The following is a 22,481-nucleotide window of genomic DNA, read 5'->3' on the forward strand; positions in this document are numbered from 1 at the left end:
ACCTGTCAGTGTCTAGTTTTGTCATCTACCCCCAGAAACTTTCCCATGTGCCCTTCCTACTAGTTAAGAATAAAGTTGACTTTTCTGTCTATGTTCACACACTGTTGAATCCAACTGCTTTAACCATGTCCAGTGCCACATCCTGATACCAGTTATCATGCCAGCCTCTTGTCTGCCTCCTAAACCCCTGTGGTTGTTTCTTAGCAGTCTGTTTTCAGTCAGTAGCCAGAGTGAAGCTTCCATCACGTAAGTCAGATCCCATAGCTCCTCTGCTCAAAACCGTGTGGTCACTTCCTGCCCCATCACTAGGCCAGGCTGTGCTTGTGTGGCAGACCCAGGTGGCTTCTTGATTTCCCTGTGGTGCTCATCTTCTGCCCTCCTCTCACTTGCTTCCATTTAGCTATGTGGCCCCTGGCTCTGGCTGGATACACTGAGTGGGGGCAACCTCAGGCCTTGATTGCAGCTATGTGCTCATGGCCTGGGAGGCGTGTGCCTCTACTGCACTGAGCATCCTGGTTGCTGCATCTGTCTCCAGTCTCAGTCTCTCAATACTCTGTTTTCTTTAGTGTACAACATAATTCCTAAATAATAAAGTAACTACTTACATAGCACCTATGGGTAGTATAGAGATGATGCACAGTAGTCAGGAATCTGTGCGTAGGTTATAGGCAAACCCCACACATAGTGTTCTATAGAGTGAGGGTTTTGATGTCCTTAGATATTCTGCACATACCAGGGGATGATGACTCATGTTCTCCCAGTCTGTCTTTCTCTTTCTCTTTTGTTTTTGTTATTCTTTAAGAGGGGTTGATTATTTGCAGAGAACATAAAGACAGAACTTGGTCGTTTTTTTCTCTCTTGTAGGTCACATCAGTGAAGCAGCAGTTAGAAAGGAGTTTAGAAGAAATTAGGCAAAAGTTCAACAGAGCAGAACAAGCCCTTCAGGAGAGCCAGATCACAGAGAGTGAGCTGAGGAGAAGCAGTGAGGTATGTGAGCAGGAGGGGAAGGAACAAATCCCACACAGGATGAAGTATGACAATAAAAAGTGTCTTCCTATAAAAAAAAAAATTGTGTGCGTGTGCAAGTGCACATATGGGCATGTGTGTCACATCGTGCTCATGGACGTCAGAGTAAAACTTGCAGACATTTGTTCTTTTTTTCCACCTTTATGTGGGTTCTGAGGATCAAACTCATGATAGCAGGCTTGGCAGCAAGCACCTTCGTACACTGAGTCATCTCCTGGTCCAGAAAAATGGAATCTGTTCTTTGTCAGTAGTTTATTAGTACCATACATATTCTCTTCTTTTCAGGATGTTAATGTAAAAGGGTTTTATTTATGTAGAATATGTCCTTATTTTCTCTTTTTACTTTGAAATGCTTACTCATGTATTTAGCACTAGGAATTAAGAATATACAATCAAGTTTTTATTTATTCATTCATTCATTTATTCATTTATTTTTATTTATTTATCTTTTTTTTTTTTGAGACAGGTTTCTCTGTATAATCCTGATTGTCCTAGAAATCACTTTGTAGACCAGGTTGGCCTTGAATTCAGAGATCTGCCTGCCTCTACCTCCCAAGTGCCGGGATTAAAGGCGTGTGCCGCCACTGCCCGGCTATAAACAAATTTAAAAATTTTTTTTATTGTATAGTTATGTATTATATGTGTTTATGTCTGTGCACCACATGTATGCTTGGTGTCCACAGAGGCAAGAAGAGAGAAGGTGTTCAGTATCCTAGAACTGGCGCTAAAGACACTTGTGAGCCTTTATGTCCTCTGAAAGAGCAACAGCCACTGCTCTTTTTTTTTTTTTTCCCAGACAAGGTTTCTCTGTGTGGCTTTGTGCTGGCCTCGAACTCACAGAGATCTTCCTGGCTTTGCTTGGCTTTGCAAAGCTACACAGAGAAACCCTGTCTTGAAAAAACAAAAACCAAACCAACAAAAAAAACCTCTGAACCATCTCTCCAGCCCCTATAAAAATCACATTTCAAAGCAGTGGTTCTTAACCTGTGGGTTGTGACCCCTTTAGGGTCAAACGACCCTTTTTTCATCAGATACCTTGCATATCAGATATTTATATTATGACTCATAACAGTAGCAAAATTACAGTTATGAAGTAGCAAGGAAATAATTTTATGGTTGGGGGTCACCACAACAAGAGGACCTGTGTTAAAGGGTCACAACATTAGGAAGATTGAGAACCACTGATTTAAAGATTATTTTAGACCACTTGAGAGGTGGAATTATGGAACAAAGGAATTGTTCAAATTTAAAAGGAATAAATGAAACTATCAATGTAGATTATTGTTTGTTACAGCTCTACCTTCTCCCTTTTGCTCATTCATTCATTCATTCGTTCCTTTTTGAAGTGGAGTCTCACTATGTTGCCTAGGATGGCCTGAAACCCAAGTAGCTAAGTTAGGCCTTCAATTCTTGTTCCCACTGTGCTTTCCTCTCAAGTTGCTGGGATTACAGGTCTATGCTGTCATGCCCACTTGCTCTTTGTTGTTTTGAGTACACTCTGGCTGTACGCCCCAGGCTGGTTTGGAGCCTGCCTTGTTTCCACAGTGCTGGGAGCTGAATCCCTTTTTGAAGGGTTAATTTAGAATAACTGTGTTAAAAAACCCATGGAAAATCGTAGACATAAAGAAATGACCTTAGTCTAGTCTCTGGCACTGCCAAAATAAATAAGTAAACAGAATCATGTAGTTATAAATAGTATTACTCTTTAGAAGTGACCATTGATCTTAGGATCCACTGTGCAGCCTGGTCCGTGTTGCCTGTAGATTCCTGTTCTGCCAGGCAGTGGATGAGGGAGTGTCTTGGCTGTGGGAGTGTTCTGAGAGTCTTATTCCTACCCATGTCACTTTGGCTTCTGAACTCCCTTGGTGGCCTGGAGTTTGTTTGTTTTAAAGGCCTTAATTAAGAAGCATTTAGGAACAATTGATAGACTGCAGTGATTTGAATAGAACCAGAAAATGGACAGAAGATCAGTAGAGATGTCTTCTCAGATACTATAGGAAAAAAATGTTTTCCCGCCATCGAACTGTTTGTCATCACTTTTTAGCCTGCTAATGATGAAAGAAATAGTTTTGTTCATTGTCTAGGTGATAAAGTCTAAATACGTTTGCCCCCATGGCATTTCACTACAAATGAGAACACCTGTCATAGCAAAGAGGAAGTTATTAAAGCAGCCAGCAACAAAGGGGGAGCACTGCTGGAGATGGGGTGGGGGCATTCAACACCGGCTCCCCAAGTGGAAGCCATTCAGTCAGATCCTATGATGGGTTCATCTGCAAACATTTCCAGTGCGTGTTTATTGCAGCAAAACAAATGTTTGCCTTTTGGCCAGTGGGGACCAACCAACAGATGCTTCTGCTAACATTTCCACAGGCAGACTGGCATAAAGCTCTTCCCTCTGTGAGCTTCCCTTTTAGCCAGGAACTCTCCTGCGACTTGACTGGCTGCCTGTGGAAACATTTTGTAGAACTATCATCTGGTTCAGAGTCTAAACACCTTTTAACGTGGCTTGCTGGGCCATTTTAATAGACTGGACATTGTCTTGCAGATGTAGAAGAAGACTGATTTTATCCCCATGGGGTCTGGGTTGTGGTACTATCTCTGATTTCAGGTCAGACTGCATCATGAGCCTCTCATGTTCAAATGAAGTCATGTGTGGAAAGTGCTCAGCACAGGGCCTACATATAAATGTATCATTCATCTTAATTTGTGTTTGTGTTTGCCTGTGAGTCTTCTTTTGGGGATAACAGTAGGAACTGAAAGGGCTTTTCTGGCTCTTGTACTTTGAACTGTGGTTCAAAGACCAGAGAAGTGACTTGTCAATAAGAGTGCTGATGTAGCTTGGGGATTACAGTGGAGATGGATCTAGTTGGAGCAGTCTGGATGTACACTGTTAGGCTACCCATCCATTGTGTCACCTTGGGATGATCCCTTTCTAGTCAGCATACAGATGCAAAAAATATTCCTCCCTTTTAAGACTGTACTCATGATTAAGTACAATATTGCATATAAAGTATGTGGCCCAGTGCCCAGCCTGTAAGTGTCCACTAAAAAATCATAGAAGTCCACCTGCTTGTTTTGCTTCACAAATGTTAATAACTTTTTATGTTGGAATTATTTGTGATCACATGTCAGGCACAGAAGGGTCATGACCAAAAGACAGTGCAATTGAGAGTTTTCATATTTAAGAATCTTGCCAGTTTAATTATCTGGTGTTTTTCTGTATCTAATTATAAGTAAGCACAAACAAGTTCAACATGCTTATAGGTTTTGGATGCTGAAATGATGTGACAGTTGTCCTGAAATTTTCCTTGACTGTGTTTAGTAAACTAATATACTTCTTGCAATTAGAAATATCAGTGCTGGAAATGTGATTTAATGGCCCAATCAAGGGTAAAGTTAACATTTAGTATCAAAGTGATAGGGGTGGGGGTAGATAAGCTGCTCACCCCGCTTCAAGTGCCAGCCTCTGTTGCACTGAGGTTTGGTGGTAAAATGCCATCATTAATAGGCAGGATGAGGAAACACTTGCTTGGGGACCTTTCTAGGGAGAGGGACCTGTACTGTATTAGGTGCTCTAAGGAGTGTAGTCTGGTGGGCAAGAATGAAAATGTAGAAGGGAGAAAGCACGTCCTCTGCATCCACCCCATCCCCACATAGACAGCCTCCACCCAGCAGGGGACATATTAAGCTGCGCTCATGGATGGATTATGAAATGCCACACACTAACTGCAGTTTGTTTTGTCTGGCCCTAGGAAATGATGCTTCCCCTGCTGCTCCTAAACCAAAGCTGCTCTGGGTGGGATTGCTTGCTAAGTTCAGTGCTGGCTGTGCTTACGGAGATTGCTGTGCTTTTCCAGAGTAGTGCCCAATTTTGCAAATCATGTGAGGACACAAGAGATGCCTAGGAGAATATATCCTTGTATGCTTAACTCATTGTTGCTAATGAGCTACCCAATCAAGACTTAAGTGGCTGTAGCCTCATGGAACACTAATTGCTGATGGATGGCAGCCTGTGCATCCATTTTCAGATGTTTATTTTCTAAATTCTGGCTTCTTAAAATTTTTGGGTTGGTCACAGCCATAGCATTATAAGCCTGCTGGGTCCCAGGATTGGCTGAACATTCCTTCGTTAGGAACAAATATTTACAAAGCTAATGCCAAAATGGAGAAAGACACCCTAATCTTTTCATTGGGCTTGCTGTTTTCTTAAATGTCTGCCGTTAGGGACTTAGCCACAGAGGCTAACAGACATGCAGACATGACAATGACCTCTCCCTTTGTGGCGCCTACCCTCCCCCTCCCCATCCCCTTGTAAACCTTCTAGACCTTCTTTCCTGTGGAGGTGTTCTCAGTTTATCATGCACTGTTTCCCAAGCTTCCTTATCAATGCCCAAACTTTATTTATTTATTTATTTTTGAGTAAGAATAATTTGTAAATTATAAAAATAGTAAGTCAGCTCATGATTCACCTCTGATGATCTTGCAACTGTTATATTTGGGGAAGAAATATTAATAACAATGCCCCATTACCCTTGTTGGAATGCTTCAAGTGTTCTATCTTTCACATCTGTGGTCTCATTAGATAGGTGATTATCCTCAGCTTGAAGAACAAACAAGTGATTATTTTCTGTATATTTATTAATGCTAATTTTAATCAGTTACATTGTTTGACCTTCATGATTTTTCCTTGCAGGCTTGAGTATCTACTAGTAGGCAGGTTAACCTCTCAGTCTTGATCCATTACAGCTGCCCTTTAGTTCCCATGGCTATCTTAATTTCATAGTCAGTTTCCTAGTGTAAGCAAGACAGGATCAGAACACAGCCGCCAGGAGTGCAGTACTGATAGATAACAGGCTCTGTCTCGTTTTCAGGATGAAATGAATGTATATACATGAACACAGCAGCTGCCAGCAAGTTTTCAAGTACTTTCTAGTAGCCAGATTCTCCCTCTTCTTGAATTTGGCTTTGTTACATGGGTACCCATCTGCTGGTAGTAACCAGACTGATAATTGAAGGCAGCCTTCCAACATTGCATTGCCAGGGCCATCTGTTTTCTAACAGTGCAGTAGGGTTTTGGAGGATGGGTCTTAATTGTTTCTTTAAGATTCAAAAAATGTCTTCCTACTTCTCAGAAGGGTATTTTTGAAATGTAACAACAACAACAACAACAACAAAGCCTTATGGATGTCTTTCATTCCCTAAGCTGTGAGATACTTAGTTCTTAGTTTGTGGTGATATGCCAGTTCTCAGGTTAGGGTATAATATAGGTAGATGTACCTTTAAGCTATAAAAACTAATAAAAGTGTCAAGTGCCTACCCAGTGTTCTGGAGGCAGAACCAGGTAGATCTTTTGAGTGTGAGGCCAGCCTGGTGTACACAATGAGATTCTGGATCCAAAAAAACAAAAGGGCTGGAGAGTAAAAGGCTCAGTGAGTAAAGCTACTTAGTGTATCAAACCTGAAGACCTCAGTTGGATCTCTGCAACCCACATGGTAGAATAGGAACTGACTACTCCAAGTTGTCCTCTGTTGTCCACAATATGTACCATAGCATGCCCTGCACACTAATAACTAAAGATAATAATAATTTTGAAAAACTAAAGGAAACAAGTTTTAGTGTGACTGGAATGTTTTTACTATGTGTTGTATTAGTGTTAGGTTGTTAAGGAAGAGCAGTAGTGTTTGTATTCGGTGTCTGCATTTTACATGGTTTAGATCATGATTTCCCAACATAGTGGAATAAAACTACTTTCATATATCTGTGTTGCTTTGCTGCACATCTGCTGCACTTATGGTGTGGATGCATATATAATCATGGATCCAAGGAACCTATGAGTGCCCAGGAAATCTCATCTGTAAAGACACTCTTATGATAGTATACCTTAAGCTAGTTTTGTAGTGAGAAACAAAAATCTGATTTTGGAACATTATGATTTAAGTATCACATCATCTCTTTGCAAAGATACGTTGACTAATCTGGTTTGATAGAAATCTGCAAAACTTTTGTCTTTGATGATCTTATAAATAGGCTTTTTCTTCTGAGCTAACCTTTTAGCAACCAGAAAGTTTGAAGAAACATTTCCTGAAGGTATAAGATAATTCTTATCTTAGGTTTGTGATTTGCTTGTACGACTCAAATGAGATAGCACTTTCACTAGATACTGGAAGGAGAGTTCATTCCTACTGAGATACACACAGGTCTATGAAAGACCTTCATTAAGGCAGACGTTATATAACTCACTTGAGCATTTAGATTGAAACAAACTAAATGTGTTTTTAGGAAATGAAGAAGGAAAACAGTCTGATTAGGAGTCAGTCTGAGCAAAGGACCAGAGAAGTCTGCCACCTGGAGGAAGAACTTGGTAAAGTTCAAGTATGTTTGAGTCAGAGCCGGAATTTCGCAGAAGAGATGAGAGGTGAGTTCAGTAATGGTAGTGTTCTATACATCTTTTTTATATTTACTTACTTATTTTGTATGTCTAGAGGGCAGTTTGATGGAAGAACTCTTCCTTTCACTATATGGCTCTTAAGTATCAAACTCAGGTCATCAGGCTAGGCACCAAGCACCTTTACCCATTGAGCCATCTCAGCAGCCCAGAATTCTATTAAGTCTTATTCCCATAAGGAAAGATTGATCGTATTAGCCCATTGGAAAAACCTCTGTCCTTTTCTATATTTACCCAAAAATATCCCTGCAGTTGACAAAGTTTTCTTTTTACTGCCTGGTTTCCAACATGTTAGTTAAACTTTTACAAATTGGAGCACATTGAGTCCCCAAATGCACGGTTTTCACTACTTTGAAACCAGAAGGGTAAACATTGGTACACAATACAATATTGGCAGTGTTGGCTCACCCTAGAGTACCACCCTTATATCTTGTTTGTTCAGTGTGTATAGGGCACTATTTGCTCATCACCATTTCTCTTGGAAACGGAAAACCCTACATTAAATGTATGTGTTCCGCCCCCTTAATGACCATTGTATTTTGAAACTTAATTGACTAAATGACTTTATTTCCTGGGTTTATAGCCAAAGAGGTATGTTGTACACAGCAAATGAATCCGTCATTTGTTGCATATTTATTTGTAGCATATCTTTTGCATAACATTTTCTTGGGATACTTGCATGAAGAATTTATCTCTAACCTGTTGACCTGAATGTGTGTGACACTGCTGTGGTATGGTTTGGTTTTTGTTTTTTAATTTTCATTCTCTTTTTGTTTATTTAGACTGGGTTTGATCACAGCCTAGGCTCAATAATTCTCCTGCCTCAGTTTCCCAAGTATCTAGAACTGAATCCCTGAGACTGCTTTCCCTTTTTTTTTTTTGTGGCAGCTGGTAGAATTATCAGTCTTCAGCTTTCCTAAGGAAAACTATAAGAATGGGTTATGACTGGGCCATTTTTCAGGGTTGATCAAAAGTGTCATTGTTTGAGGCCCTCAAATGTAAAGTAGAAGAATAATGCCTTTGGGGTGCTGTTCTACAAGTCTTCAGCTCTCCCTGGGTAGGTTTGAAGTTAGTGGATTAGAAATAAGTCTAGTTTTAAATTTAATATTACATTATATTTCATACTATATTTTATTATTTACCAAAGAGACTTTCAGTTATTCCCTCATTCCCTCAGGCCTTTTTGTCAAGTCACTGCTAGGTGAAAATACTGCCAAGTCGGAGGGCTAGCCGTAGGACAAAAGTGAGGTGGTGGTAGGAGCTACCAGATGAACCTCAACTCCTCTCACTGCACTTGCTAAGCAGGGATTGGAATGTGGGTGACATTCTTGCTCATAAATAACATACATTTTCAAAAAAGAAATAGTTCTAAATGCTCTGTAAACCTCCTTGTTCTTTATACATCATTTTTACTAGGCTGCCTAAGGTTATCAGATACATGACTATACGAAAATGGCCATTTTTCTCTCTATCTTTATATAAGCTTAGGTCAGAAGGTTATTAGGTGAATTACTTTCAAGGACTCAGCATTAGTGTCAAATTTTACAAGACTTGAGTGTCTCTTAATCTCATTGCTTTTTTTCTTTTTAGTTTAGAGTTTAAAATTTTGAAGCCATAGACTAGACATGCTAGGCAACTTCTCTCCTACTGAATTACACCCTGATGCTAGAGTATAAGATTCTTATGAAATAGTTATTGTTATAAACACTGATAACTTTGTGTTTCATTTGTTTGCTTTAATAGCTAAGAATACCTCTCAGGAAGTCATGTTAAGAGATCTCCAGGAAAAACTAAAGCAGCAAGAAAACTCACTAACTTTAGAAAAACTGAAGCTTGCTGTAGCTGACCTGGAAGGGCAGCGAGACTGTTCTCAAGACCTGTTGAAGAAAAGGGAACATCACATTGAACAACTGAATGATAAGTTAAACAGAATGGAGAAGGAGTTCGAAGCTTTGCTGAGTGCTTTGGAGTTAAAAAAGAAAGAATGTGAAGAATTGAAAGAAGAGAAAACTCAATTTTCTTGTTGGAAAAGTGAAAATGAAAAACGTATAAATCAGGTAGAATCAGAAAATGAAAGCTTGCAGAGTAAAATCAACCACTTAGAAGCCAGTCTCAGGACACAACAAATGAAAAGTCAAGACTACAATGAAAGAGTACGAACCCTGGAGATTGAAAGAGAAAACCTTGATATGGAGATTAGAAACCTCCGCAGTGTGGTAGACAGCAAGATAGTAGAGATCGAGACACAGAAACAAGCCTACTTGGAACTGCAGCAGAAAGCTGAGTTCTCAGATCAGAAGCATCAGAAGGAAATAGAAAATATGTGCTTGAAAAGCAGTGAGCTCACTGGGCAAGTTGAAGCTTTGGAGTCTAAGCTTCAGTTGTTGTCAAGCGAGGTAGTGACCAAAGACCAGCAGTACCAAAGCCTGCATGCTGAATATGAAACCCTGAGGGATTTGCTCAAATCCAGAGGTTCTCCGGTGACAAATGAGGATAAGCAGAGAAGTTCTTTGCCTTTAGAACAGCAGCCTGCAGTGAATGATTCCTCTGCAAATCTAATGGGGGAACAAGGAAGCATGTATTCAGAAAGGAGTGGCTGCTTTGTAGATGGGGACCAAACTCGTCTAGCTGTCTTACAAAGTAGAGTCACTTCACTTGAAAGTTCCCTGGAGTCTCAAAACCAGATGAACTCAGATCTGCAAAAGCAATGTGAAGAGCTGCTACAAATCAAAGGAGAAATAGAAGAAAACCTCATTAAAGCAGAGCAGATTCATCAAGATTTTGTGGATGAAACAAACCAACGCATTGGTAAATTGCAGGAAGACTCTGCAGTTCATCAGAATATTGTTGCTGAAACTTTAGCAACCCTTGAGAGTAAGGAAAAAGAGTTGCAACTTTTAAAAGAAAAATTCGAAGCTGAGCAAACAGAGATTCAAGAATTAAAGCAGAGTAACTGCCTTCTTGAAGACTCTCTGAAGGAGCTACAACTTTTATCTGAAACCTTAAGCTCAGAGAAGAAGGAAATGAATAACATCATCTCATTAAGGAAAAAAGACATTGAAGAGCTGACCCAAGCAAATGGGGCTCTCAAGGAAATTAATGAGGCCTTATGGCAAGAGAAAATGAATTTACTCCAAAAACACGAGAAGATTTCGAAATGTTTAGCAGAACAAGAAAGAAGCATTTCAGAGTTGTCTGATCAGTACAAACAAGAAAGACTTCTGTTACTACAACGATGTGAAGAAACAGAAACTGTGTTGGAAGATCTCAGGGCTAACTACAAAACAGCACAAGAAAACAATGCTAAGCTAGAATGCTTGCTCAGTGAATGCACTGCTCTTTGTGAGAATAGGAAAAATGAACTGGAGCAGCTAAAGGAAGCATTTGCAAAGGAACAGCAAGAATTCTTAACAAAATTAGCTTTCAGTGAAGAGCAAAACAGGAAATTGATGCTAGAGTTGGAGATAGAGCAACAAACTGTGAGATCTGAGATTACAAATACCGAAAACTATTCTAAGAGTGAGGCTGAAGGCTTAGGGCAAGAGAAGAGCTTGATTTTAAAGGAAGAGCAAAATAAAAAGCAAGAGGAAGTTAATGACTTACCACCTGAGAATGAGCAACTAATGCAATTAGCTCAGACTAAACATGAACGTTATCATCTTGAAGGAGAATCAGTTGAGAACTCTGTAAAAGCAACAGAAGATGAGATCATTACATGTAGTTCCCAGTATGAGATGGATATTGACACTAAAGATGGTTCTCCAGACAATTACAGGGCACAGGTGGTACGACTGGAAGCTTTGATTAGGGTTATGGAAGTAAAGCTTGACCAGAGCGAGGAGGAGAAAAAAAACCTGCATCAGGAATTACAGACAATTAGAGGAGAGCTAGGAACTGGTTGCTCCCAGGACACTCAGTCCCATGAAAGGTCTGGCCTTAAAGCAGAAGGGAAGTATGTGTCAGTGCTTCATGAGTTGTCAGCAAGTCAGAGTGAGAATGCACACTTGCAGTGCTCTCTCCAGATGGCACTGAATGAACTGAGTGAGCTAGGGAAAATGTGTGAAGGACTGAAGGTTGAAAAGTTACAACTACAGTCTGAGCTGAAGGACTCACGAGCAGAGTGTATGACAGCAACTAGTAAAATGCCATCAGGGGTAGAGAAGCTAGTGAATGAAGTAAAAAGACTAAACCATGAAGATGTTCTTCCTCAGAGTGAGCTAATGAAAGATGTGTCCGATGTGTTTCATGAAAAACAAAACACATCTATGTTCTTGACTCCTTTGGACAGTAGCAGTTCCTGTGAACAAATAACCTTGTCAGACAAAGAGGTTCGAGTGCATTTTGCCGAGTTACAGGAGAAATTTTCCTGTTTACAAAGTGAGCACAAAATTTTACACGATCAGCACTGTGAGGTGAGCTCTAAGATGTCAGAACTGTGTTCCTATGTGGACACATTAAAAGCTGAAAATTCTGTCTTGTCAATGAATCTGAGAAACTTTCAGGGTGACTTGGTAAAGGAGAGGAACCCTGGAGTGGAGGATGGACATACTCTGTCACTGTCGTTCTGTGGGACAGACAGCCCTAGTCTGCCAAAGTTTGGAGAAACTTCTTTTTACAAAGATGTTTTAGAACAAACTGGAGACACATCTCTTCTAAGTTTAGAAGGGAATGCTTCAGCAAACCCTTGTAATGTAGATGAAGTGTCTTACAACAGTCTAGAGGAGGAGAGTCTGACTGAGAAAGAAATCCCAGCGGCCTCTGTGAGGACTATTGAAGAACTTGAAGTCCTATGTCAGGTGTACTTGCAGTCCCTCAAGAATCTAGAAGAGAAAATTGAGAGTCAAGGGATTATGAAAAATAAAGAAATTCAAGAGCTTGAGCAGTTACTAAGCTCTGAAAGGAAACAGTATTTGTCAGAAAAGGAGCAATGGCAACAGCAGCTGACAAGTGTGACTTTGGAGATGGAGTCCAAGTTGGCAGAAGAAAAGCAGCAGACGAAGAATCTGTCCCTCGAGCTTGAGGTAGCACGCCTTCAGTTGCAAGAGCTGGACTTAAGCTCCAGGTCTTTGCTTGGCACTGACATGGAAAATGTAAGTACTCGGGTTATACGTGCTCTTTCTCTGTGTGTCTGCCTAGTTAAACACTTAGTAAGTGCTTGTTGGATTGAAATAAGTATGAAGTCAAAATTGGAATATTAAGGTTCAAGGAAATAAATGAAAAACCAGAAATTTCCTTGAGCTAACCAGGACTCAGAAAAATGAGGAAGCTTTGAGGAGTTAATGCCCGTCATGATTTGATTTAAATATTCTTGTATAGAAAATGGCTGAACATATTTTAAAGTTTGAAGTTGGAAGTCTTTAAAATGTATACTGACTTAGTCACTATCCTATTGCTGTGAACAGACTACAGGACAAAGGAAAGCTGGCTTACAGTTCAGAGGTTTAGTTCGTGCTCAGCATGGCAGAAAGCATGGACGCACACAGGCAGACATGGTGCTGGAGAGGTATCTGAGAGTTCTGTAACCAGATTGGCAGGCAGCAGGAAGAAAGTGACAGTGGGCCTGGCTTGAGCATTTGAAACCTCCAAACCTACCCCCAGTGACATACTTCCTCCAGCAAGGCCACACCCAGTCCCTGTCAAGTAGCATCACTCCCTCATGACTAAGCATTCAAATATATGAGCCCTTGGGGACCATTCCTATTCAAACCACCACATACACTTTTACTGATTAATAAGGCACACTTACATATTATGAACATTGAGTGTTGTGTTAAGGTGGATTAGCCTCATGCCTTTCAGACCGTTTTAAATGTTATTGCATCAGTTATTAAGTGAGATATAAGAAATTATTTAAAGGTTAATTTTCTAACAGCTTGCAATGGAATCAGTTATTTAAAGAAAATTGCTTTATACTTTAGTTCCTTATAGTTTGTCTTTTTTAGTTGACTGGCTTAAATACTAATGCTATACAGTTTGAGTCTTACTCTTCTTCTTTGAGGTCATATTGAGATGGTGGTAGCAATAATCAAAATCATAGCACCCCATTTTGTAGATGAGATTGAGACGAAACATGTACTCTACCCAAGAAAGTGCTGACTAGGATGAGGTCTTTGGGCTTAGAATCTGCTCATAAACCTTTACTGCCTTTCTTAGTAAAGAACATGAATACTGATGATCCTATTAACCATTTTACCTGAAGTTTATTAGCCTCTTATTTGGTAATCACAAAGAAATGCTGCTCTTTTTAATTGCCTGAAGCATTGCAAGCTGTGAAAGAAAGATGTAATTTCCATGTTAGATGTAGTTGAAATAAATTTCATGGAGGATTCATCCTTACCAGTGCTTTGCATATAAGTAAAACCCACTGATGTTTGTGTTGACTATCTGGACAGAGAGCAGGATGGAATGAAGTATTGAGAGCTATGCTGTTTGGATGGGTTTGCATAACTCCACTCATATGGGCAGTTTCTGTAAAGTAATAGTTAAACCATAGATTCCATTTTGATTCTTCTAAAAAATAAAATGCTTTCTTGGTTCATATTATGTTTACAGGCTGTTCGGGGCCAAAATGATAGTTATGATATAAAAGAATCAGATGTATGCATTTCAGTGACTACAGAGAAAACACCAAAGCAGGATACTGATAAGACTTGTGATAAAGATGTTCAGCAGGACCTTTGTCTAGAAACGTCAATCACTGAGACTGAGACAGCTGGGCTCACAGGAGAGGGGTGTGAAGAACAACCCCCAGAGACCAATTGTGGGGCACCAGCAGAGGACAAAACTCAAGACTATTTGGAATGTGTTTCTGAATCGTTTTCTAGTCCTAATGTGTTGGTACCCATGGATGTTCTGGAAGATCGGGGGTCTACCCAGAATCTCCATTTGCAGAAAGACACATCAAATCTGAATTTAAGATTACTTCCTGCAGTAGACGACTGGGACAAAAAAGTTGAAAGTTTGCTAAATGAAATAAAAAAGGCAGATTCAAAACTCAGTTTAGAGGAAGTACAGCTAAAGATCAAGATTGAAACATGCATACAATTAGAAAAAATAGTCAAGAACCTCAAGAAGGAAAAATCTGACTTAAGTGAAAAATTGGAGTCCCTCCCTTGTAACCAGGAGGTAGGTCAGACAGTAGAAAGTTCAGAAGACCTTGGTTTTGACTTAGAATCGGGAGCCAATGAGTTAAGTGGAGCTATTCAAGGTCATGAAGCCAACATAGAAGATAATTGGAAGGCCAAATTTCTTGCTGTGGAAAAGGAGCTGACGAGTATTGAGTCTGAGAAAGCTAATATTGAGCGCCTCCTCCTCTCTGTGGAAGCAGACTTCAAGGTGGTTCAAGCAGAGAAGCTGGGTTTAGAAAGAGACACTGAAAGTAAGCAGAAGGTTATTGTCGACCTTAAAGAAGAACTAGTAGTCGTTATAAGTGAGAGAGACAGGCTTCGTGGAGAATTAGATACTGTGTCAAAAGAAAGAAAAACCCTGGATCAGATGTCTAAAAAGATGAAAGAGAAAATAGAAGAGCTGGAGTCTTACCGAAGTGAGAGCCTCCATCACATTGAGATGGTAGAGGCTGAGACCAAGGACAAGGCAGAACTCCTTCAGACTTTGTCCTTTAATGTGAGTGAGCTAACAAAGGACAAAGCTCATCTCCAGGAGCAGCTGCAGAATTTGCAGAAGGACTCACAGGGATTATCTTCTGCAGTGGCTGAGCTGGAAATCCAAATCGGACAACTGACTAGAGAGAAAGAATCATTGGTCGAGGAGTCTCAGAACTTCCAGGTCAAGCTGACTGAGTCAGAATGTGAAAAGCAAAACATCTCCAAGGCCTTGGAGGTGGCACTCACAGAGAAAGGTGAGTTTGCCATGCGGCTGAGCTCAGCCCAGGAGGAGGTGCATCAGCTGAGAAGAGGCATCGAGAAACTGAGTGTACGCATCAAGGCGGATGAAAAGAAGCACATCGGTACTGAGGAGAAACTGAAGGAAAGCCAGCGTGAAAACGACTCATTGAAGGATAAAGTGGAGAATCTGGAGAGGGAATTGGAAATGTCAGAAGAAAACCAAGAGCTGGTGATTCTTGATGCCGAGAATTCTAAAGCAGAGGTGGAGACCCTCAGGGCACAAGTGGATGAAATGGCCAAAAACCTGAGAGTTTCTGAATTAGACCTTGTCACAGTTAGGTCTGAAAGAGAAAATCTGACCAGGCAACTACAAGAGAAGCAGAGTCGAGTGTCAGAACTGGATGAATTATGTTCTTCCTTTAGAAGTCTGTTGGAAGAAAAGGAGCAGGCGAGAGTACAGATGGAAGAAGACTCTAAATCTGCGGTGCTGATGCTGCAGACACAATTAAAAGAGCTCAGTGAGGAAGTAGCAGCCTTGTGTAATGACCAGGAATCTTTGAAGACCCAAGAAGAGAGTCTAGACCAGCCCGCAGAAGAAGTACATCACCTGAAAAGCAGCATTCAGAGGCTGAAAGTTCACATAGCTGCTGCTGAGGAGAAACAGTGCTCCCTCCTGGGACAACTGAAGGAATGTAAGCATGATGCGGACTTGCTCAAGGACAGACTTGAGAACCTCGAACAAGAATTGCAGCTCTCAGAGGAAAACAGGGAGTATGCAACTCTTGAAGCTGAGAAGGCCAAAGCAGAGATTCAGACTTTAAAATCAGAAATACAAGGAATGGCCCAAAACATCCAAGATTTGAAGTTAGAACTTATCAGTACAAGGTCAGAAAATGAAAATGTTATGAAAGAATTAAAAAAGGAGCAAAAGCGAGTATCTGAATTAGAAACAATAAATTCTTCAATTGAAAACTTACTGAAAGAAAAAGAGCAAGAAAAGGTACAGATGGAAGAGGAATCCAAAATAAAAGTGGAGATGCTTCAAACTCAATTACGAGAGCTAAATGAGACAATGACTTCCTTGTGCAATAACCAAGAGGCCTGGAAGACCAAAGAACAGACCCTGAGTGCTCAGGTACAAACTCTTGAACTTGAGAAGGCCCAGCTGCTACAGGACCTTGGTGAGACCAAGAGTAAATACGTTATTTTGCAGTCTTCTGTAAATGTCCTCACTCAAGAAGTTAAAGCTGGCAAAGAGAAACTAGAGAAGAAGGAGGAAGAGGCCAGGACACTAGAAGATCAGCTTAAAGGTCAAGAGCAGCATTTGTGTAAACTTTCCCAGTTGGAAGGAGAGCAGCAACTCTGGCAGAAACAGAAACTTGAACTGGGAAATCTGACTGTGGAGCTGGAGCAGAAGGTCCAAGTGCTGCAATCCAAGAACAGTGCTTTGCAGAGTTCTCACAAGAGGTTAGAAAGTGAGCTTGGGTTGATGAAGACAGAGAAGGCATCACTTGTCCAAAAAGTAAGTGCCATGACTTATTTCCATGTGGAAGTATGGTCAGGAGGGAAGGACTTCCAGATGGTTCCATGGCTTTGTGTTTATAGGGTCTTGACTACAGGAATATTGAGTCAGCTCAGGCAGCAGTGACTGCTCTGATGTGCTTGTAAGAGACATTTTTTGTTTTGGTTTGGTTTTTGGTTTTTCGAGACCGGGTTTCTCTGTAGCTTTGGAGCCTGTCCTGGACTAGCTCTGTAGACCAGGCTGGCCTCAAACTCACAGAGATCCACCTGCCTCTGCCTCCCGAGTGCTGGGATTACAGGTGTGCGCCACCCCCTGGATTAGGTTTTTGATGTGACCTCTTCACATAGGGAACTCTTGGGTTTGATATATACAGTTCCAGGTTCTTATTATCTGTAGTTCAGGTTCACTGGGGTGGAAACATCCCCTTATCAAGCTGAGAACCACTGTGGCAAGAGTGTAACAGATAATGATTAGGGTTTGAAGGCAGCTCCTGCCCTTTGCATCTTTAGGAGAAAGAATCCCTAAAGATACTGATGTAATTAGGGCCAGTGGAACACTCACAGCTTCCAGAGTATGGCTTGAGAAAAATCAGCCTGATCAAGAAAGGTATTCCTTCAAATTAAATTTCTTATTCAACAGATAATTAAAAAGGAATGTCCAGAAAATGAAGTCTATCACAACTATATGTTCCACGATTTGTATAATTTATAACTTTAATCCTTGGTGTGTTTCTATTGGATTAGAGTAACATGGTGGGATTATTAGAGACCTAAGAGCAGATAGAAATCTAAGACACTAAATACAAAAAACTAACACATTCTCTGATACTAATTCAAATTAAAGACTTTGTAAGGGTTGTAAGAGTTAGGATATTATTTGCCTCTCTCTCTTTTTTCTTACTGCTATCTTAAGTCTTTGCTGAGGAAAATGGAAACTCACTAGTAGGTTTTGAGAACACCAGGTGAGTGAATTAGTAAGGGGACCAGCCGGTTCCATTTTCTTAAAGAATCAGTGTGTTCTAACAGTGGTTAATTTAATACCAGCAGAGCAGCCAGAGCAGGTGCTGATGAATATTCAATTCCAGGTTAACACAATGGTTGGGAAGGAAGCCCAGCTACAGAGAGAGCTGCAGGAAATGGTACAGAAGACAGCAAGGCTGAAGGAAGGATTCAATAAAGAGAAAAGCAGGCTAACTGAAGAGTTGAAAGTGCCAGTGGAAGAACTCAAGAGCCTCAAAGTAAGATCCTCCTGGCACATTTGTTACCCTCTGCGAACTTGGCATACCTACTCTGTGGTTGTCTTCCTAAGACATTCTGAAATGTATCAAACTTGGTTTCAGTTTTGAAACCCAAGCTTATATAGTGCTCAGACTTGTAGTGATTTTCACCATCTAATACTGTCATGGGCCTAGAAGTCATGATTCATGTGATGCTGAAAAAATCCCAAACCCACACTGTCTATGGGGGAGACTCAGGCAGCTGAGTAGGGTTTTATGAATCTTGAGATGTTATATTTTAAACTTAACTCTACTATATGCTGCTTTAATATGTTTTAGTTGTTTCTCTATATACTTGTAAATGAAATTCAAGGTTTTAAATGAAATTACATGTGTTTTGTAGGTAGAGCATCTTAAGTATAATCAGCTTGAGAAGGAATTTCAGCGTGCTCAGGGGAAAATAAAGTTGTTGCTCAAATCCTGTAAACAGCTGGAAGGAGAAAAGAGGATGTTGCAGAAAGAGCTCTACCAACTTGAAGCTGCACAGAAGCAGAAAGCTGGTGGGTGCTAGCTGGGGCATAGTGGTTACCATAGGCTGTCTTCTAAGAGTCAGCACTTCTGTGTGCATGCATCAAAGCTGCCTCAATAGTCTGTCTTGTGTTCATTTTTAAAAGTAGTTTAATAGTTTGTAATTTCTGAATTGTGGGCTTAACATGTGATGACTGTAGAATTCAGAACGAAGCCTACATTTAGAAATAGAATTATTCCAATAGGGGAAAACCTGAATGGTACCTTTGGTACCTTTTGCTAATGGGTATCCATAAAGAGTTTGCCATTTTGGTACTGTTGGGGTGATTTTTCTTTTTTCTTTTCTTTTCTTTTCTTTTCTTTTCTTTTCTTTTCTTTTCTTTTCTTTTCTCTTTTTTCTTTTCCTTTTCCTTCCTTCCTTCCTTCCTTCCTTCCTTCCTTCCTTCCTTCCTCCTTTCCTTTCCTTTCCTTTCCTTTCCTTTCCTTTCCTTTCCTTTCCTTTTTCCTTTCCTTCCCCTTCCCTTCCCCCTCCCCCTTCTCCCTTCCCCCTTCCTACCCCCCTCCCCTTCCCCCTTCCTTCCCCCTCCCCCTTCCTCCTTCCTACCCCCTTTCCCCTTTCCCCTTCCCCCTTCCCCTTCCCCTCCCCTCCCACCCGCTCCCCTCCCCTCTGCTTCCTTCCTTTCTTCTCATTGATAATTACCTATGCCACTTCTATCCACTCACACACTCTGCTTTCTCCATGGATAGCCAGTGGCTGGTATGTGTGGGAGGCTTTCAGACAGAGTGTGGCAGGACAGTTCAGTGGTCTTTCTCATTGAGAAGTGTGATTGAAGTAGGTTTTGGAGTCTGGGAATTTTCCTCATGAATTGATTGCCACCCCTGGCATCTAGAATCTGACTGAGGCCCCTGCTGTGATGTGGTTCTTCCATATTTGTACCTTCCAGTCCCTGTATTCTCTTAAAATGTTTTCATAGACTTTAGGGACTTAAATTTTCACAGGCTGGTATCTGTCTTCAAAACCATACAATATAGACTTTATGATCATTACTGGATTATATTGCTTATTCATTTGTAGGAGAAAGAAGGGATGAGGAAAGGTGGGCGGGGGTAGGGAAAGAGGATATAAAAAGTTCATTTGCTTGATCTCTTGTAACTAATTCTCTAAGGGAATTTTAAGTTGATGGGTTTTATTAAAACTTGTCTACTAGATTGAGCTTTATAGTCTTCAGACATGAATGGTCCTTAACTCCTGGAAAAGTTTAAAGAACAGGCTTAAAGATTACCTGCTGGGAACTGTCTGTGATAATAACTGTGAGCAGCAGCAAGTTGTGTGTGATGTATCACTTTGTTTCCCACAGATTCTGTTGTGGATGGTAATGTAGAGAAATTAATGACTGAAAACAAAGAGCTGAAAGAAAATCTTGAAGAAAAAATGAAAGAAGCAGAAAAGTACTTGGATAAGTACTGTTCCCTGCTTATAAGCCTTGAGGAGTTAGAGAAAGCCAAGGAGATGCTAGAAATACAGGTTGCTCGTCTGAGTGCACAGCAATCCAGACGGCATCTCCACTGTTCTCCTTTGCTGGATTCTTCGGTTCCAGCACCATCTCCAAGCACTTCTGTCAATGAGAATTCAGCGTCTGGCCAAAATAAAACTTCAGGCAAGAGGCAAAGGTCCAGTGGGATTTGGGAGAATGGTAGTGAGACAACACTTTGTACACCAGAGACATTTTCTAAAAAAAGCAGGAAAGCAGTCAATAGTAGCGTTCACCCTACTGAGGACAAGGACGAGACTAAGTTTGAGATAGAGGGACTCCCAGAAGTCGTAAAAAAAGGTATGTATAGTTCACATACAAAGTAACAGGGCTGAGGGTGTAGACCATGTGCTTAGCTTGCATGTGGCCCTTTATTCAATTCTTAGCATTAAAACACAAAAGTTTGAGATTTCACATAAAAATCAGCATGGAGAAAGATAGAAACGTCTACTTTTTAGGTTTTTCAATTATTGCATAATAGCCTTAGCTGCTTGGAGAGACTAGTTCATTTTAAAATTGGCGATAAAATAAGTGCCTAAGATGAACTACAACACTATAAAAAGAGCTGGTAGACTTGGAAAATGACTGCTGACGGTGTCTTAGGAACTGCTGTTTTTTCAATCAGCTTTTCCTTTCTTGAGCCATGTGAGTGGGACAAGTAGGCTGCTTGACACTGACCTGGAAGGAAGAGTTTCGGGTTTTCATGGCTATTTGATATTGTTGCAGTCTCTAAGACATAAGCAGACTTTCCCCCTATTAATTCGGTCTTGATTTTTAATTCTTAATGATATTTGAAACATAATCTTACTGTGGAGCCCAGGCTGGTCTTGATCTTGAAGCATTTCTGTCTTAGCCTCTTTGTGCTAGGATTATAGACTTGTGCCACAATGCCCAGCTTCAGTCATGTAGTTCTGTTAAAAAAAAATATCTTCAGCAGGTTGGATCTTTGGCCCTACACCTTGAAGTCAAAGCTGATGGGAGGAGTTATGTTCTGGTAACTGTGTTCCATAGTATTTAGCTAGCTGTCGCTCTCCCATAAGAGGATTTATTCCTAAGAGATTGAGAGCATTGCCTGTAGTTAGATCTGAAGGCCACTGTGGAGGGCCCTATGAAGTGTCTTTGTGACTAGCCTTCTCATCTTGTCACCAGTCAGGTCGGTTCCTTTCCTGAAGGGAGACCATGAGCAAATATGAAGACACTAAAGTCCTGAAGTCACTGTTAGTTTCCATTCTCCCTTTCCAGACAAGAGCTGGCCTTGTCCCATCCTAGTTCAGCTGTGTGAATTGCCCTCCTGTCTTAGAGACTGCAAGATAGTGCAACCACATAGAAGAAGCAAGACTTTTTATTTTTTTATGTGATTTCTCCCTGATCCTTTTCCCCGTCATGGTGCCTTTTTAAATCTTTTATCTTTTTTTCTTTTTTTTTTTTTTTTGGTTTTTTGAGACAGGGTTTCTTGGTGCCTGTCCTGGATCTTGCTCTGTAGATCAGGCTGGCCTCGAACTCACAGACATCTTCCTGGCTCTGCCTCCCAAGCACTGGGTTAAAGGTGTGTGCTACCACTGCCCGGCTTTTTATCTTTCTAATAAGGGATAACCTGTTAATTTTCCAGTTGATTTGATGACCACCAAGGCAATTATGTAGTGTAATACATTGTTCTCTATGGCTGGGGAGAAACTATGTTTTGCAGTTATTTTTACCGTTATTGAAACTGTACAAGTACAAGCACCTGTGCTCCATTGTTAGCCCGGCTAAAAACCCAAAGTCTCTAATGAATGCCATTACTGACAAGCAGCTCTTTTGCCCTTAGGGTTTGCTGACATTCCTACAGGAAAGACAAGTCCATATATCCTGCGAAGAACAACCTTGGCAACCAGAACCAGCCCCCGCCTTGCCGCACAGAAGTTAGTGGGATCCTCACCAACACCAGGCAAAGAAAACATTGCAGAGTCCTCAAAACCAACAGCTGGTGGCAGCAGATCACAAAAGGTAGTCTGTGAATGTCATTTCCTGCCTGCCAGCTTGGAAGTCTGTTAGATGACCCAGGGTTGCCTGCTGCAGTATTTGACTGAGTGAGCAAGTCCAAGGATACATTTTAGTTTCCTGAGGCCTAATCTCCTCTTCTACCCAAAGGACTGCTTGCAAATAGCTTCCTGGGAAGGGGCTTTAGGGGAAACTCAGCACATTTGTAAGAGATTTTCATGTGTGGCTTAAAAGGTTTAAAAAGGTTGTTTGCCCTTGGGCCACAGGTTTTGGTCACTGGGTTTTTCACTATTCATCTCCCCTCTTCCATCAAAGCTTCTGATTCTCCATGTACTTTATTCTTTACATTGTGCAAAAGGTGGAGAATATATGCTCAGCCAGTTTTTAT

At 40.8% G+C, this 22,481-nt stretch overlaps 1 protein-coding gene across 1 annotated transcript in view; it reads left to right on the top strand.

The window, feature by feature from the left end:
* Positions 1-22,481, top strand: part of Cenpf (centromere protein F) — a 44,885-nt gene that overhangs the window by 17,139 nt on the left and 5,265 nt on the right. Inside the window, exons 9-16 of the mRNA XM_036201884.1 lie at positions 865-987; positions 7,306-7,441; positions 9,215-12,561; positions 14,024-16,837; positions 17,922-18,074; positions 18,457-18,613; positions 19,940-20,413; positions 21,921-22,099. Of these exons, the coding sequence (XP_036057777.1) occupies positions 865-987; positions 7,306-7,441; positions 9,215-12,561; positions 14,024-16,837; positions 17,922-18,074; positions 18,457-18,613; positions 19,940-20,413; positions 21,921-22,099 (7,383 nt within the window). The remainder of the gene's footprint in view (positions 1-864; positions 988-7,305; positions 7,442-9,214; positions 12,562-14,023; positions 16,838-17,921; positions 18,075-18,456; positions 18,614-19,939; positions 20,414-21,920; positions 22,100-22,481) is intronic.

The sequence above is a fragment of the Onychomys torridus genome, chromosome 11, assembly GCF_903995425.1.
Source record: "Onychomys torridus chromosome 11, mOncTor1.1, whole genome shotgun sequence".
Taxonomy (NCBI): domain Eukaryota; kingdom Metazoa; phylum Chordata; class Mammalia; order Rodentia; family Cricetidae; genus Onychomys; species Onychomys torridus.